Source organism: Mustela erminea, chromosome 6 (assembly GCF_009829155.1).
Source record: "Mustela erminea isolate mMusErm1 chromosome 6, mMusErm1.Pri, whole genome shotgun sequence".
In the NCBI taxonomy this organism is placed as follows: Eukaryota; Metazoa; Chordata; class Mammalia; order Carnivora; family Mustelidae; genus Mustela; species Mustela erminea.
In genome coordinates, this window is record NC_045619.1 from 17314075 (window position 1) to 17332845 (window position 18771).

General features: G+C 40.5%; 1 protein-coding gene across 1 annotated transcript in view; it reads right to left on the reverse strand.

Annotated features, from left to right (window-relative positions):
- Nucleotides 1–18771, reverse strand: part of LOC116592908 (thioredoxin reductase 1, cytoplasmic-like) — a 41838-nt gene continuing 23067 nt past the window's right edge. Inside the window, exons 2-4 of the mRNA XM_032346540.1 lie at nt 10509–10681; nt 4218–4278; nt 1–203 (exon numbers count right to left, since the gene is read on the reverse strand). Of these exons, the coding sequence (XP_032202431.1) occupies nt 190–203; nt 4218–4278; nt 10509–10681 (248 nt within the window). The 3' untranslated portion in view covers nt 1–189. The remainder of the gene's footprint in view (nt 204–4217; nt 4279–10508; nt 10682–18771) is intronic.

Sequence of the window (18771 nt, forward strand, 5' to 3'; positions counted from 1 at the left end):
TGATGGTATTCTGAAGATTAAGGACCAGGACACGCATAAGCCTCTGGCGCAGGGAGGAGGGCGTGCGTGCCCATTACCGCTGCCCACGCACAGATTCTAAGGCCATGCCTTCGGGTGCAGCGCTCTTCTCTCCAATACCAGTCCTGGTTGATCTGAGTTGATCTTGACGGTTGTTCTCAAATAATAACCTTAATGTATAGAGACTGGTCCAAGTACAGCCCAAAATAAGGAAGAAGAAACTGTCAGGGTGAGAGGGGAGGTTCCTGGCAGCACAGATTCCCTCCTTTCCTTAAGATACTACTGCCCCAGGGAACTCCGTGCGCGGCCGCTCCCTTACCAGTGCAGTCAGGTGGCCCGCTGCACCGGCCGGCCGCCACAGATGCTCAGCTCTAGAAGAAGAGGACAGGGATTTTCTGGGGGGGCGGGGGATGGCGAGTCTCACTTCACAAGAGCACAGTTCCCTACTCTCTTTCCCATGCTTCATACTGAGCCTAGCACTCAGCAAGTACTCAGTAAACACGCTGGATGAAAAAATGCACCCGCTTGACTCTATCCCGAACACCCCCACCTACCAAATGACGCTCTGGCTCCATGAGAACCTACCAAGATCCAAGCACTGGGGAGATTCGGTAGCCAAGACTGGTGACAAAGTAATGCCTGTGGAGCATTCTCCGTGGAGCCAGGCCGAAACAGTAAGGGGCTGTTCATTGACAAAGCCAGCAGGTAGAAAAAAAATAATAATAATAAAATAAAATAAAATTAAAATTAAAAAAACAAAAACAAAAACAAAAACCAGCAGGTAGAGACCGCAGCAGCAATTCCAGCTCTGTAATGACGAGCTGCCTGCAGACGTCACTACCTACCTCATCCCTGATCCCGCATCTCTCCTGTGTGACTGGCTGAGGCCCAGCACATGTTGTACAGTAAGCCTCCAGTGCTGGAGACCGGTAAATCACACAGAATCCAAATTTCTCAGATTTTTTTAAAGTTTTGTTTTTTTTTTTTAAGCACTCTCTACACCCAACATCGGGCTTGAACTCACAATCTGAGGTGCAGAGTTGCACACTCTTCCCACTGAGCCAGCCAGCTGCCCCCAAAGTACTTAGAGTAACACTCACACTTCCTACTTGCCTTGACTCTCAAGATGTCAAACTTCTGGTGTCGGTACCCCTTTACACTCTTAAATAATTATTGAGGACCCCAAAGAATTTTTTTATATGGGTTATAGCTATTAATATTAATACACATTAAAAATTAAAACTGAGACATCTTAGAAATATTTTTATCCTCTTAAAATTAATAATAGTAAACCCATTATGTGTTAACATAAATAACATGCTTTAATTAAAAATAACTATATTTTCTAAGACAAAAAAAAGTAATGAGAAGGTTAGCACTATTTTACATTTTTGCAATTTTTTGGCTTTTTTTTTTGTTTTGGGTTTTTTTTTAAAGATTTATTTATTTATTTATTTGACAGACAGAGATCCCAAGTAGGCAGAGAGGGAGGCAGACAGAGAGGAAAGGAAGCAGGCTCCCCACGGAGCAGAAAGCCCACTGCGGGGCTCGATCCCAGGACCCTGGGATCATGACCGGAGCTGAAGGCAGAGGTTTTAACCCACTGAGCCACCCACATGCCCCAATAGAAGACAGATTCCCATATCTGCTTGTGCATTCAATATATTGCAATATATGTTGTTTTAGTAGAAGTATATGAAAAAAACCCATTCTCACAAACATAAGTAGTTGGAAAAAGGAGAAATACTTAGTAGTATATTTTCAGGTAACTGCAGATATTTCTTGATACTACACCAAAACTCCACAAGTAATAGCTGATTAAGGTAAGCTGCAATGTAGAATCTGAAACCACATCAATGAGCTTTTCATACTCTGTCACATGTGGTCTATCTTCTACTTTGAATGGCTCTTTTACCCATGAACAACTTTGTAAGATCATACATTGATCATTCAGAAAATATGCATTTCCTGAGTTATACAGATCTTTCAAACATTGACATATTTTAATCCACAACATCAAAAAATTACATTCATAAATATTATATCCAGCCTCATCAGAAAAATCTTTAAGTACTGAAAAACTATTGAGCTCACATGCCAGGTACAACTTCCAAAATTCTTATTTTCACCTGAAAGCTCAAATTTTATCATGGGCAACGAACACTGTCAGTAGTTTTCCTTGAAGTGACAGACTTGCTATGTTCATTTGAGGGGAAATGTCTGCCAGATACCAAAGTCTGAATAATCCAAATCATTTGAATAATCTGACTGTCACTCATTCTTCCAAGTATATATGGTATCCATGAGAAAAGTAGCTAGTTCAGTTTGCAAAGCAAACTATTAACTATATTAACTTTTCCTTGAGAGAACCATCGTGCTTCATGCAACAAAAATACTTGATGTGCAATTTCTCATCACACAGAATATGAAAAGATGTACACTCAAAGGGTCGAGACTTAATAAAGGTAATGATTTTACTTCTGCCTCCAGAATAATCTTAGGTAAAATCGCTATTTTCTTTTTTTATCAGCTTGATGGTGAAGACTATAATATAACCTAGCACCATCTGGCACCCCTAGTTTGGTTCACACTAAGCCTTGGGAATTTTGCCCACAACTGCTTTCGCACCATCAGTGGAAATGTCAAAACAGTAAATAACATCTTAAACATTATCAGATAACAGTTTTGAGTTTGAGGACCCCCCAAAAAGTTGCAGCCCCCCGCCCAGGGGTGTGCAGACGTTTTGAGAACCACTACCTTCCTCTATAAATCCTGATCTGTTCCTACAAGCTCTTCCTATTAGCCTTGAGTCCAACCTCTAAGTAAGCATGAGACAGAAGACAGCTTTTTGGGGGGAAGAAGCAGCAAGTGAGGACAAAGAGGACGCCAGAGGCTCCCCACTTTCAGCTACAGAAGCTGGTTTGGGTCAAACCTATCCCAGCTCACATACTTCAGGTTTTCTTAGCTAGGACTTCACCAAGGGGTGAGTGGGAGCTCTCAGCTGAGATCTGCAGATCCACAGCCACTTCCACAGTAAAGGGAAAGAGCTTCCGGTCTGATTAGTGTTGCCAAGAGTTAAAACGTCAGAGTAGACGACACTCACCTTTCCTGGTCTCCCATCCACTTTTGGCACTTTGGTCATAGTCTTTGCCTTCTTACTCATGCCCCCAAAGCACCTGGTACCTCTGTAGTGCCCAAACTCTTCCATTATTACGTCCTGTCATTCTCCCATCCTTAACAGATACGTTCATTTGCTTTATCTTGTTAGTTTAATTAGCTTGTTGCGAGTTTTCTGATTCACACCAAGCTGCAAGTTGACTTAACCTCTCCCAGGAAAACATACATTTTTAAAAGCCTACTTTTAGGCCCAGGTGAAATTTTAGTTATTGGGCTTTCCTTCCATATACTATGGAGTGTTGGGAGCAAGAACATTCCTTGACAGAGAAACAGGAAGTTCATGATGTCATGCTAGGGGAGATAGCACAGTATTATAGGAAGAACGCAGACTTTGGAATTAAACAAGCCTGGGTCCAAACTACAGATCCACTACTTACATGACTTTAGGAAATTTGATTTTCCTGGAACTCAATTTCCTCATCTGTAAAATGGGGATAAGTTCCTTGCAGAGTTCTGGTGAGGATTAAGGGCTTTGCATACAAGCCCAGCACAGTCTCTAGGAACCACCGGCCCTCAATAGGTGGCAGCTATTACCTGACTCTCTACGCTCAGGAACATGCCTTTAGAAGCATCAAATAAGAGTTTCCTGACCCACAACTACCTCCTTCTTCCTGACCCTAGAAATGAGCTTTCTATCCCAATTACCATATCTTTCTAGCCAAGTCTCTTCTCTTTTACTTTCAAATACTATTTGGTATGACTTACCAGAAAGGTGGCAAATTTACAAAAATAATAAAGTTATTATGAAGGCAGCAAATACTGTAACTAGACTCAAGGCTTATAGGAAGAATAATTTCAACAACAGGAAGCTCCTAACAAGGCTATAAACGAGGTAGACTAAAGCCACATATGATCATTAGTCCCAGGGAATGGCCCCGCCGAAGGGTCAAAAAGAGGAAAAAGCTCACTAAACAATAAAAATCTCACCAAAAAAAAAAAAAAAAACTCACAAAAAAACCCAAAGTAGATTAAATAAAATGTATAGTCAGCAGATATAATTCACATATTAAGCAGAATCTTACCTGCTTGATCAAGTTCGAGCAAAAAATAAGGAACACACATCGACTTAAATAACTTCTTCACCTGGAAAAACAAGGGGGAGAATTTTTTTTAAGCCTTCTCTCCAGCTTTTTACTTTCCTCTTTCATCAGCTTTTCCTTTGCAAACTTACCAGCCCATTTTTAAACAACCCACAAGACTCTCCCTGTCGACAGTAATGATAATTAATAGGTATCTGAAGTCTGTTGGTTCTACTCTATGTTCAATGATTCACCTATATAGCTTCATAAAATACATTTTGACTGTTTAGTGACTCCGTCTACCCCACTATAAATGGGATTAATACTAACCATGTTTTCAAAGGCACTGGAATATGTAATATTTCCAAAACATATGTGGAAACTCTAAGAAAAAAACTATATTCTACAGTAGTATTATTTATTTTTTAGCTGAGTAAAAAACCTCAACCAACAAATCAACAAAAGTCATACATTCAAGATCACACAACTTATTTTTTTAAAGATTTTATTTATGTGTTAGAGAGAGCATAAGCAGGGGGAGTGGCAGGCGGGGGGAGAAGCAGGCACCTCCCCTAGGCAAGAAGTCCAATGTGAGACTCAATCCCAGGACGTTGGGGTCATGACTTGAGCCCAAGGCAGACGCTTAACCAACTGAGCCACCCAGGCACCCCAAGATTACACAAAAATTGTAAAAAAAAATTTACTGAAAGGATAAGAGTTACTTTTGCCAAATTTGCACCACTAAATAACACATAAATTATTGATTAGAAAAAAAACTTTAAAATGACATTTATATGTAAGACACAATAGCCTGTCATTAATGCCTTAGGACAGCTAAGACCCACATTTCCTCCAGCTTCTACAATAAAAGGAAAAAGTTCAGAACTATAGCCTGGAGTTCACAAAAATTAACAATCGGAGAATGTGTTCTTTTCCCATTCTAATTTAACTATTAAAACGGTAGATTAAAAGATTTCTATCAATTGTATAGGGCCAAAGACAAGATTTTGATAAAAATGGGAAAATAGATTCATTCACACCGCTCTGGGGGCCCTCCTCTTATATTCACTGAGCAATATCTGTGCCCCGGTCGGAATTTAGCTCCCCGGCAACATACAGTTAAAAAGATAAGAATCCTTTTGAAGAGTGATGGGGTGAGTAAGAAGGACTTTAAGGAAAGGGCAGGGAAAGCTACAGCTGGGAGACCATCTGGACAAAAGTCAACTCATCTTCCAATGCTCATTTCCTAAGACTAAAAATAAAAAAAGTTCAAACACATATAAAATCATGGAGTCTTAAGGCTTCCTCAGCCACTTAATTTTAGAAATAAACCATTTGCAGTTTGTTACAAAAAACAAGTTTCCCAGATTTAGAGAGTAATCCTAAAAACAGCTCCTGAAAGTATCAAAATTTGACAATATGTGAAATGTAGAAAATATCAGCTCTAGATTCTAGAATACACGTGACCCCACTTCAAGAAACTCTTTGGTAGGTAATTTTAGCTCTGATGAAACTTTCATACTGCTCCACAGTACAAGATTAAAGATCTGTATTAAATTTCATTAGCACCGGTTTCCAGAATATTCTAATTGATAAAAACAGAGGATGGTCAATGTTGCCTGTAACATACACACACTATGGGGAAATGGCAGTGGATCTGGGTGTCAGGCAACCCATAAGCTATATGAGACGTCATTTGCTAATTCCAACTTCCTACTTCTAACTTCCCATTCAAAACCTGTAAGAAACAAATAATCACATTTTCTGAAAAGGTAGAAAGTTGTCTTTGCATTTTAAAACCCAGTCTTCGGGCGCCTGGGTGGCTCAGTGGGTTAAGCCGCTGCCTTCGGCTCAGGTCATGGTCTCAGGGTCCTGGGATCGAGTCCCGCATCGGGCTCTCTGCTCAGCGGGGAGCCTGCTTCCTTCTCTCTCTCTCTGCCTGCCTCTCAGTGTACTTGTAATTTCTCTCTGTCAAATAAATAAATAAAATCTTTTAAAAAAAAATAAAAAAAAAAAAAAAACCCAGTCTTCACAGCAGGATGCAGCAAATCACACACTGTAATGTGTTATGCAACAAACAGGAAACTAACTTACGTAGAAGCTCATTTCTTTGTGGGCATTTCCCAGCTTGAATCAATGCAAATTATATTACTCATCCCAGAGAGAAATATAAATTCATCAGGCCAAGTACAGATATAAAAATGAAGTTTCTCCATCCTGATTTACTCACATCACAACTGTTAAAAGATAAGATCAAAACTGAAGGAAGTAACCTGGGGAAATGCTACTTCAAGGTAGTTTTTAAAAATAATAAAATTAAAAATTAAAATAAAATAAAAAACCATGAACAGTCAAGTCTGTAAGTTGTACCCTCACAGAAGAAAATCACTATTTTTACCAGAAGAGACACTTCACCATCCTTCACAGCCAAAGACATTGAAAGTTAATTTCCATATTAATTGGCACAAATCTGAAAACAGCTTATATATTACCTATTCAGCAAAGCTTAAGAACTGGTATTTGTCAAGGTAAAACCAGGGGATATTTGTCCAAAAGACCCGGCACACCCAGGAATTACTCAGATAATGACATTAAATAAAGTTTCCAGAATTAATATACATTTTAATACAACAGATATGCAAATACCTACCACAAATTTTACAGGAAATGTTCATCATTCCTAGAGTATACTTAATTGAGGGGGAAAAAAAAAAAAACGCTTTGCCTTTTTAGAGTCAGGGAGGAGAGTCAGGAAATGAAGAAGTTAGTTGAATTCAGGGAGAAGATAAGAGAAATAAGAGCGACTACAAGTCAAAGAGATAGGAGACCGCAGAAAGCAAGCATTGAAACTGCCGGCCACCACTAGCAATCTTGACCACGCTGGCCCTGTCCTTCACTTCAGGCCTACAGCAGAGTCAAAACTGCAGTTTTCCAATTCTTTAGCAATGTTGGAGCACCTGGGTAGCTCAGCTGGTTAAGAGTCCTACTCTTGATTTCAGCTCAGGTCATGATCTCAGGGTCAGGAGATGGAGTCCCGTGTCAGGCTCCATTCGGAGATCTGAATGTCAAGGAGACATCCGCTCAGAGTCTGCTTGAGATTCTCTCTTTCCCGGTCCTGCTGCCTCTCCCTGCCGGCCCAACACACACACACACACACACATACACACACGTGCACGCAATCTCCCTCTCTCTCTCAAATAAATAAAAATTTATTTATTAAATTTAAATTAAAATTAATTTATTTAATTAAAAATTAATAAAAATAAATAAATATTTTTTTTAAAAATGAGGAGATTGACCAAACACCACCTGGCATATAGTAGGCTCTCAATGGTGGCTCCTAACACAAGCCTACACTGGAGGCTTCCACGTGCTTTCACAAAGACCTGAAATTCTTTGGTAATACACAGCTTGAGGAAGCTGTGTATTACCAAGTATAGCAGTAAAGGCGGCATTGTCAACCTTATTGTTGAGAAAACGGATTTACAGAAAAGATCTGAGCCCTTGCAGCTGCGAATGTTCCCTCCATTATACCACCATGTCCACAGAGTTTCGAAGGGAGAGGTTAGTTTAGAAAAAAAAGAAAGAAAGAAAGAAAGAAACAAACAAACAAACAAACCAGCCACTTTTTAATAGGAATAACTATACTGGGACTAGAGTGAGATATCTGTTGATTTCCACTCGACTGAGGCTCAGTACTGATGAAGGAAGATCACCATCCAACGTGTGAAGTCCTGATAGGGAAACAGGAAGGGCAGGGAGTTCTTTAATTAAAAAAAAAAAAACCATTAGGGAGCATTGACTATGTGCCAGGCATGTTCTGTGGCTTCTATAAATATTAGCTAATGTGATCGTCATGACAAACTTACGAGATATGTGTATTATTAACCACATTTTATGAGAAAACTGAGACACAACAGGTAAAATGAGACATAACAGGTAAAACTGAGACACAACTGGTAAAAAACTTAACCAAGTTCACATGACAAGGTCGAAACTCTGACTTTGAGTTCAGGCTCCTCACCATTATTTGGAAACAGAAATGACTAGACAACTCCATGATTTCAGAACTAAAAGGAATCTCAATGGTCAACCAGTCCAAGCCCTTCATTTTACAGATTACACAAATGAGGGAGAAGAGCCTTAAAAGACCACTAGGGCTATATAATGAAGCTCCCAGAGGCCAAGAATTATTCAGTGTTTTTCTTTTTCTTTTTCTTTTTTTTTTTTTTAAAGATTGATTGATTGATTTGACAGAGAGAGAGACAGCAAGAGAGAGAAAGCATAAGGAGGGGGAGCAGCAGGCAGAGGAGGAAGCAGACTCCCTGCTGAGCAAGGAGCCTGATGTGGGGCTTGATCCAGGACCCTGGGATCATAACATGAGCGGAAGGCAGACGTTTAACGACTGAGCCACCCAGGCACCCCTGCAGTGGATTTCTAATACCCAACCCTCTTCCAAATTCTCTAATGTTTACTGCTGATGCTAATTACTTAGAATTTAGCATGGGTTACCTTAGGTCATTTTTCTTTTTTTTAAAAAGATTTATTTATGTGAGAGAGATAGAACACAGGCAGGGAGTGAGGCAGAGGGAGAGGGAGAAACAGACTCCCCACTGAGGGCAGAGCCCAACTTGGGGCTCTATCCCAGGACCCAGAGATCATGACCTGAACCATGAACTGACTGAGCCACCAGGTGCTCCTGATCATTTTTTTTTTTTTTTTAAAGATTCCATTCATTCATTTAACAGACAGAGATCACAAGTAGGCAGAGAGGCAGGCAGAGAGAGAGAGGAGGAAGCAGGCTCTCCGAGGAGCAGACAGCCCGATGCAGGGCTCGATCCCAGGACCCTGGGATCATGACCTGAGCCGAAGGCAGAGGCTTTAACCCACTGAGCCACCCAGGCGCCCCGATCATTTTTCTTTTTAAGCCAAAGGTCTGCCTTCTCAGTTTGACTAAACCTCCTGGGGATGGGACTGGTGTCTCCTACCTCTTAGCAACCCTGTTCCCAACATAATGTCCTGAACAAAAGGCTCCATGATGGCTTTGACAGGGATGAAGCAGACTATATGTTGGGTGAGAAACAAAGATGATCCCAGGGTCCTGGGATCGAGCCCTGCATCGGGCTCTCTGCTCAGCGGGGAGCCTGCTTCCCCTTCTCTCTCTGCCTAACTCTCTGCCTACTTGTGATCTCTCTCTGTCAAATAAATAAATAAAAATCTTTAAAAAAAAAAAAAAAGAAAGAAACAAAGAAACAAAGATGAAAATTTCTGCCTACTTTCAGTGTTTCCACTGCTTGCCCACCTTCCAATTTTCCTTATTTAGAACCAGGGAGGGGCGCCTGGGTGGCTCAGAGGGTTGAGCATCTGCCTTTGGCTTGGGTCGTGGTCGACCCTGCTTCCCCCTATCTCTCTGCCTGCCTCTCTGCCTACTTGTGATCTCTCTCTCTCTGTCAAATAAAAACATTTTTTTAAAAATCTTAAAAAGAACAAGGGAACATACACACACATACGCACACACAGAGTCTAAGAAGCATGTCTCTGCGTAACCCTTCCAGAATAAAAGTCTTCTGAGGTCAATCTCTCTGAGAGCTGCAAAATCAGTCAAGAAACTGAGAGAAAATTGAACTTAATAAATTACCCTACATAGGTGAACCCTGACTGAAGGCCAGTTATGTTGACTTAAGAATCCACATGTCTAGTCCTAGAGCTACCCTGAGTAAAATTTAAAGCTAAGCTTCAGTGACATTCAAACATCCTCAACCTTCCCATAAAGCACCTGATCAGGTTTGTCTTTCAATTCTCCACATCATTCTGTGGTGAAATCGGGTGGACTAAACCACCCCTCTCCATAGCTGTGATCACTGACCTTTCCTCTCAGAAAATCTAAGACTAAGAACCCAGTGGAAAGCACAGTTTTTTCTTTGGGAAGTCATTTTTCCCATAATGAGCATGAAGAGGTACTTATCAAAATTTAGGAGTACCTTAAGTAACAGCTGCTCAGAAAATACTCTCTATAGAAGTGCCTGAAAGAGCAGCCAATCAACTGCTTTGGGAGCTCGCCCACCCTAATCTGCCTGAACTTGAGAAAACATCTAGTGTTTTACAAAAGCTCAGGAGAAGATTACTCAAGCAACATTTTGTTCTCAAAGCATCACTCTCTAAAGACTCTGAAGAAATTTACACCCACACAAACCCCTTCCTCAGGTGAAATCCAACTGCTTATAGCAGAGCTCAGAAGTCTTGACTTTCTGGAAGCCAACAATGTGTCCCCGCCCCTGGAGGCTGAAGCCTTACCTCAGCACAGCGCTTGCACGTGGACTTGCTGAAGATGACTACAGGGTGGCTGTCTATATAGGCCCTAAGCCGGGCTCTGGGGTCCGAGACGCCTGGGCCGCTGGACCCTGAGGGGCCACTCACACCAGTGGCTGGGTTTGCTGGCAAGGGTTGACTAGGGAGATGATCCTTAGCTAGAAGTAATGGAAGCAAAGACGGTAATTATCAGAAAGGAAAACATGATGACGCATTCCCTAATATTAGATTCACTCGGCAAGCCTTACAATTTTAGCCCCAACCACCAAAATAAGAAGTCTGAGGAAGGACTCAAAAATGGATTACAGATGAAGTTCTGTCATCTGACTGCAGACTCCTGGCAATGCTTTGGGCATCTCCAATTTGTTTTTGCTTCATTCAAGGTCAGTTCTCAGGGGCCCTGAAAATGACAGCAGGAGCCTGAACCTCCCTGAAGTAAGAGACTAAGTCACAGGTTCTGCCACCAAGGGCCACACATTCCTCCACCCCACCCTACCCATGGTTTAAATGCAGAGGGGCCAGAGGTCAGAGACTGCCCCCGCTTCTCACACAACCCTTCCCAGAGATACAGGATTGGGCAATCAAGCCAAGGCTTACTCCTTTTTCTCCAGTGAACTTCTGGACAAGCAGACACAGGCTCTTCAGGCCACAGGCACAGCAAGATTTTAAAAAACAACTTTCTTCAGATTCTGCTTTCCTCTCCAAGATTTTTCTGCAGCTGAATCTGGCCCCATAACAAATGTGACCCAGCTCAGTGGTATGTTACCCCACATGACATCACTATTGTCCTGGGCATCATCACCAGCCAAAACCACAGAGATTGCTACCTCTGGCTTGTAAATATTTTAAACTAGCTATCTTCTCCAGGGCCACAAACAAAGCCAGCTCAATCCTACCCTTATTACCTGCTCCACAAGTTATTTCCTCTTTTTTCTGCTTGTCTAAGACCTACCCATTCTTCCTCAACCTCCTCATCATCTGCATAGTTGATACTAATGTTTACTCAGAACTAGACGGGAGTTAATATTTGTATGCATCATCTCATTTAATCTTTACAAGGATATCATTATACAAACACTGCTACCATCATCCCTCTTTTGCAAATAAGGAAACAGACTCAGAGAGGTGAAGCAACTTCTCCAAGGTTGCACAGCTTACAGTAAGTGATAGAACTGGGTTCAAATGTACATTCTAATTCTCTAGAACCCATATATATTTTTTTAAAACAGCTTTACGACTTATAATTCATATGCCATAAAATTCACCAATGGAGGGGCACCAAGGTGGCTCAGTCGGTTAAGAATCTATCTGCCTTTGGCTCAGGTCATGAGCCCAGGGTCCTGGGATCAAGCCCTGTGTCAGACTCCCTGCTCTATGGGCAGCCTGCTTCTCTCATGGCCCCCGCCACTCCCCCACTTGTGCTCTCTCTCTCAAAGAAATAAATAAATAAAATCTTTTCCTTTTTAAAATGGAAATGGAGAATATACAATTCAATGGTTTTTAGTCAGAGTTGTGCAACCATCACCACTATCAAATTTACATTTTCATCACCCCAAAAAGAAGCCCTTCGGCCATTAGAAGTTGGCCCCCATTTTCCCCCAGCCAGCCCTTCCCCCTTCCCTACATCTAGGCAACCACTCCCTTTATTTATGGAGTCATACAATATGCAGTCTTCTGTAACTGAGTTCTTTCACTTAGCATTATATTTTTTAAGGTTAATCTGTGCTATAGCATGTATCAGTGCTTCATGTCTTTTTTATTGCCAGAAAATAATCCACTGTATGAATATAACACATTTTTAAATGTGTTCATCAGTTGATAGACCTTTGGGTTGTTTCCTATTTGGGCTGTTTCCACTTTTTGGCTTTTGTGAACAGAGCTGCTAGGAACATTTGTGCACAGGTTTGTGTTTTAAATACCTATTTTTAATGCTTTTGAGTGAATACCTAGGAGTAGAATCGGAAAATGCTATATCTTCTGAGGAACAACCTAACTGTTTTCCAAAGCATCAACACCATTCTACATTCCTACCAGCAGTGTATGAGGGCCCCCATTTCTCCACATCCTTGCCAACACTTATGATCTGCTTTTTGATTCTAGTCTCCTAGTGGATAGTGTCTCACTGTAGTTTGATGTGTGCTCCTCTAATGGCCAATAATGCTGAGCAACTTCTCATGTGCTTATTGATTATTTGTATATATATCTTCTTTGGAGAAATGTCTGTTCAGATCCTCTTCCCATTTTTAATTCGCTATTTGTCTTTTTACTGCTAAATTGTAAAAGTTCCTTTTTTTAATTAATTTTTTGAATTTATTTTGACGCAGAGAGAATGGCAGCACAAGCATGTGGAGCAGCAGGCCGAGAGGGACGGAGAATCAGGCTTCTTGCTGGGCAGGGAGCCTGATGGGGGGCTCATCCCAGAACACTGGAATCATGACCTGAGCTGAAAGAAGTGGCTTAACCAACTGAGCCACCCAGGTGGCCCTATAGAAAGTATTTTTAAGCTAGTTAATTATAAATTTTTTAAAACTAACCCCTACTATACATGGTCAAGGCAGGGTCAAAAAGTAAGTGACTACTTTTTCATATGCTAAACATTCAAATATTACTAATACCTGAAATATAGGTAAAGTAAAAAGGGATATAGAAATGCCCATATCAGGGCGCCTGGGTGGCTCAGTGGGTTAAGCCACTGCCTTTGGCTCGGTCATGATTTCAGGGTCCTGGGATGGAGTCCCGCATCAGGCTCTCTGCTCAGCAGGGGGCCTGCTTCTCTCTCTCTCTCTCTCTGCCTACTTCTCCGTCTACTTGTGATCTCTCTCTGTCAAATAAATAAATAAAATCTTAAAAAAAAAAAGAAATGCCCATATCTAATATGAAGAATGGGAACATCTTAAAGAAAAACTAAAATCTATGCCAATTAATTATAGGATCCCAAAAGAGCAATGGGGCTTGGTATTTGCTGCAGAATGTTCCAGACCATACCGGACCTTTCATACCAGCTACCCAAAAGCTTCACCAATACCCTCCAGCCTCACCAATGACACTTCGAAGTTTTTAAATTAAACTCTGGTTTTCATATTCTCTTTTCCATGTTGCTTATTTTAGAAGACAACATGGAAATGAGGATTCTTAGTGGTAACAGTGCATGGAAAGAGAATCGCAGAATTGCAGCGAGGGAAAGAAACTGGGGGTCAGTAGGCCAACATATTCATTCAACTAATGAGGAAACTGAGCTCCAGACAGGTAATTAATTGGTGTCAGAGTCAGGGCTGCCACACAAGCCTCTTGATTCCATTATGTCTTACTGACTCCTCTGACTTCATGGGATGACTGACTCTAAAGGAAGGTGACAATTCCTTACATAACATCTCTGCTAAGGTCATCACCCACCTATTAAGCTCAGATAGCTACCAGCACACGGAGCACAGAAATCAAGGCCATTACAGGGAAAGGGGTATCTTCTGTTATCAAAAAGAGCAGCAGTATTACTGGGGAGAGACTCTTCACCCAAAATAAATGAAAAATAAACAAATGAATAGATATATAAAAGATTGCCCCACTAATCAAAATCATTAGAACTTCTCCTTAAACTCTGCCTCTAACAAAATGGCAAATTTTATTTTTAAATGTTTCCCCTCGTTTTGAAATAAAATTTGAATCAGCATCCAAAGAAATATATTAAGGAAATGTGACAAGAACAGCACATAACCATGTGGTCGGAAAAACTCAGATAAAGTTCTAATTATGAGTTTCTTTATTTTGCCCCAAATCTTATGCCTAAGATCAGTTCCTAATGTTTGGGTCAATGAAATACCTACTGTCCCCTTGTAAAAACTCATACCAAAAGTTAATAATAAAAGTGCTCCATACTTAACACTCATAAAAATTATGTAAGTCAATGGAAGATACTGGAGAGCCCCAAAATAGACAAATATAAGAGAATTTATGATAAAAAGACATCAAACAAAGCAATAAAGGAAAAAAAACCCATATTTTTAAAAATAGTATGGTAATGGATCATCTGGGTAGCTCAGCTGATTAAGCATCCTACTCTTGATTTATGCTCAGGTCATGATCTCAGGGTCATGAGATCGAGCCCTGTGTCAGGCTCTGCCCTGGACATGAAGCCTACATGGGATTCTCTCTCTTCCTCTCCCTCCATCCCACGCCCCCACCAAAAAATTAAAGTAGCATAGTAATGATGGCTTGCAAATTTGGAAAAAAATATTTTCACTTATCTCTTACTATATAATAAAGCATGTGAAATGGACTTGTTACCAGATCTCTAATGAGGTGATAACTTCCTAAACTTAGAAATAAATACAAAGGAAAAGAGCAACAAATTATATTGCAAAATAATAGTAGTAATAATAATAATTTTTTTAAGGCAAAAGAACAGCCTAAAGAAAATACCTACATATGGGGTGCCTGGGTGGCTCAGTTGTTAAGCGTCTGCCTTCGGCTCAGGTCATGATTCCAGGGTCCTGGGATCAAGCCCCACATCGGGCTCCCTGCTCAGTGGGAAGCCTGCTTCTCCCTCTCCCACTTTCCCTGCTTGTGTTCCCTCTCTCACTGTGTCTCTCTCTATCAAATAAATAAACAAAATCTTTAAGAAAAAATACCTACATTTTTTTTTAAGATTTTATTTATTTATTTGACAGAGAGAAATCACAAGTAGATGGAGAGGCAGGCAGAGAGAGAGGGAAGCAGGCTCCCTGCTGAGCAGAGAGCCCGATGCGGGACTTGATCCCAGGACCCTGAGATCATGACCTACATTTTAAAAAAAGAACTAAAGAACAAAAAGAACTCAAGACAATTGGTAAAGAAACAGCAAGACACAGATGATAAAGTGAATAAAGAATAGGAACAACCAATTCATTAGAAAGAAAAGAGCAAAACTAGAATAAAATGTCTATTTTACTCTTCTTTCAAAATCAGAAATGCCAATTAAAGCAATGATGTATCATTTCTGTTATAATATAAATGGAAACTCCCAGTGCTGGTAAATGGACACTGAAGCCAATCCATGAGCATAAGGGGGTGTAAAAGCTATTACTGTTCTTCTTGAAAACAATTTGACAGTGTGGATCAAAAACCACTGAAATAGCCATACCTTTTAACCAAGGATTATTATTTATTTATTTACTTATTTATTTTTAAGATTTTATTTATTTATTTGACAGACAGAGACCACAAGTAGGCAGAGAGGCAGGCAGAGAGAGAAGGGAAGAAGCAGGCTCCCTGCCAAGCAGAGAGCCCTATGCGGGGCTCGATCCCAGAACCCTGAGATCATGGCCTGAGCCGAAGGCAGAGGCTTTAACCCACTGAGCCACCCAGGTGCCCCTTAACCAAGGATTATTATATGAATTTATCTTAAAAACAAAAAAATTAAACAAAGAAAACTGTATATTTATAAAAATGACCTTCACCTCGTCATCTTCTCCTAGGAAAAGCATCTAGTAATTTGTATTAATATAATTAGCATCATCTAGTTAATGGGAAAATCCCCAAATCTCTTTTCAATATGAGTTCTATATCTTTAGAAATAATCATGTTAACTTCCTGTGAAATTCAACAGAACAAAATAGGCCAGGGACCTTATCGACATTCTCCACTCCCTGCCTCCTGAATAGGCATATCACCTTCCTAGGACAGGGACAAAGTTATATCTTGTCTCTGCTGCCTTTCTCTCTCCAAAGGCTAAATTGCAAACAGATTGTATTCCTACTCTCCAGGCTCCTTTACCCCTTTCTATTCCCATCCTCAATCTACTTTTTCTTTTTTTTTTTTTAAGATTTTATTTATTTATTTTGGGGGGGCGAGAGAGAGAGAGAACACAAGTGAGGAGGGGCAAAGGGAGAAGCAGACTCTCCACTGAGCAGGGAGCCTGATGAGGGACTCCATTCCAGGACCCTGACATCATGACCTGAGCCAAAGGCAGAAGCTTAACCGACAGAGCCACCCAGGCACCCTCAATCCACTCTTTTTATCTACATATTACCAACACAGCATCATCGATTATAGTAAAAAATTGGAAAACAACACATGTCCGACATTAGGAGAATGGCTAAATTATAGTAGCTTTCTTGTTCTTCAGTAATTCTAATGGTTCTATTCTGTGCAAGATTCAAAACAATATGGAAATGGTTTAGCATGTTATATGCAAGGAAACAGAATACCAAATCCTCTGTACCACAGTTTTATAATTATGTGAAACTTCGTATACAGGAATCCTGAAAAGGGATATGCAATATGGTCAGAGAAGTTACATGGGCATGATAGAATTATGCATGACTTTTCCTTTCTTGTATTTCTCAAACCTAAACAATTTTTTTGCAAGACATAATAATTGGCCACAAATTACAATATATGATCCTTAACTTAAGCCTCCAACTCACATCCTCAAGATCAAGAGTCACATGCATGCTCCATGGACTGAGTCAGCCGGTACCCCACAACTGAGTAAACTTTCATAAGAACTTACAGAGGATGGAATTATTGTGTCCAGTCCACCTGGTTCATGTGGAAAAGTATTTGTTGTTAGGAGACACGTACCGAAATTCTTAGGGCTGAAAGTCATGATGTCTATAATTTATTTCAAATGATTCAGGATAAAGTGAGTGTGTGTGTGTGTGTGTGTGTGTGTGTGTGTGTGTGTGTGTAGAGAGAGAGACAGAGAGATTGGGAGAGAAAAGAGGATGTAAGGAAGAAAAATAAAACAAATGTAGCAAAATGTGAATCTTAAGACAAGAATAAGGCTATTCATTATATTAGTCTTTCAACCTTTCTGTTTACTGAGGGAATTGCTGGACTAATAGACTTCAAAGCTCTTCTACAGAGCCCACAACAGTATATTCCTGTTCAGATTTGTGGGGAAAGTCTGGCTCATTCATCTTCATTCTATAACCTTCCGTCATGTCTTTGCATATGGCTGGTTTGAGTTTGGAAAAGTCGGGAAGTTCTAAGTTAGCCTACTTTGGGTGCATCAATCTGTAGCTAATAAGGAGTCTCTGAAACTGATTTCTTGATTTCCTTTGCGCAGGCAACATAAACATCTCCTTGACCAGTGGCCCTCAAGATGTGGCAGGCATACCTCTGGAATTCCTGAGGTCAATACTACTTTCAGAATAATAAGATATATTTGCCTTTTTCACTGTTGGCATCTTTGATAATGTGAAGGGGTACACCAAGACCAAAAGTTGGAAAATGACCAACCTTGATATTCTGAAAAATTTGAAAGGAAGAAAAAAAGAAAAGTATAGTTTCCATAGAAGCTAAATTTTTTATCTAGGACCAAAAAAAGGGGGAAAAAAAAATCTTCTCTTAAAACTAAATGAAGTGAACACAATTTGCTTCTCTTCCAAAGCCTCCAAAGCTAATTAGAGGCGGTGGTTCTTCAATCTAGGCTTCTCTTTAAAAAAAAAAAAAATACAAAAAACCTTTTAAGATGCTTTTGTTGTTGTCGCTGGTTCTAATTCCATACCACTTAAATTAAATGTAGCCAGAGGAAGAGGAGGAGAAAGGGGAAGGAGGAGGAGGAAGAGGAGGAGGAGAGGGAGGAGAAAGACGAGGGAGAGGAAGGGGAGAGGGGAGAAGGGGGAGGAGCAGGAGGAGGAGGAGGAGCAGGAGGAGGAGGAGGGCTTGACTCCTACTAAAGAACAAACAGATTCAACATTCCCCCCCTTTCTGGATCCTTACCCATTGCTTGAGGTTCCAGAAGCCTGCCTTTCTATGCTCTGGTTATAAGGACAAAAAACCCCAGCAGCAGATCACTACTGGAGTGGACTGCTTACACTTCTGAGAGCCCAGGTCAAGGCTGTCAAGAGATGAGAGAAGTAGCTCATAAATGTCAGAGCAGACAAACAAGGGGGAAAGCAAAGAGGAACCCAGCAAAAGAAAGCAAAATGGCAAAGTTAAACACAGACTAAAACTGCCACTTGTTAGAACTTGAATTTCTACCATTAATAAGCAACATGAGCCCTTCAAATGCGATGATAAAATTTTTATAGCGCTCCACTCTGCCTGCTGTCATCACTTTCTGGTTTGTAGATGTCACATGCGTGTCTCTACCCTGTTGCCTGCAGTTAAAAGCATCTGGACTGTAAGACGTCAGAAGAAATCAAGGATTTCTACAAATCCTAGAGCTCTTCAACTTTTTATTTGGCTCAAGAGTTTTGCAAACACACCACTACTCTTAGATATCTTTTAACAAATTGACAATATTAACAGTATTTTATTCAACCCA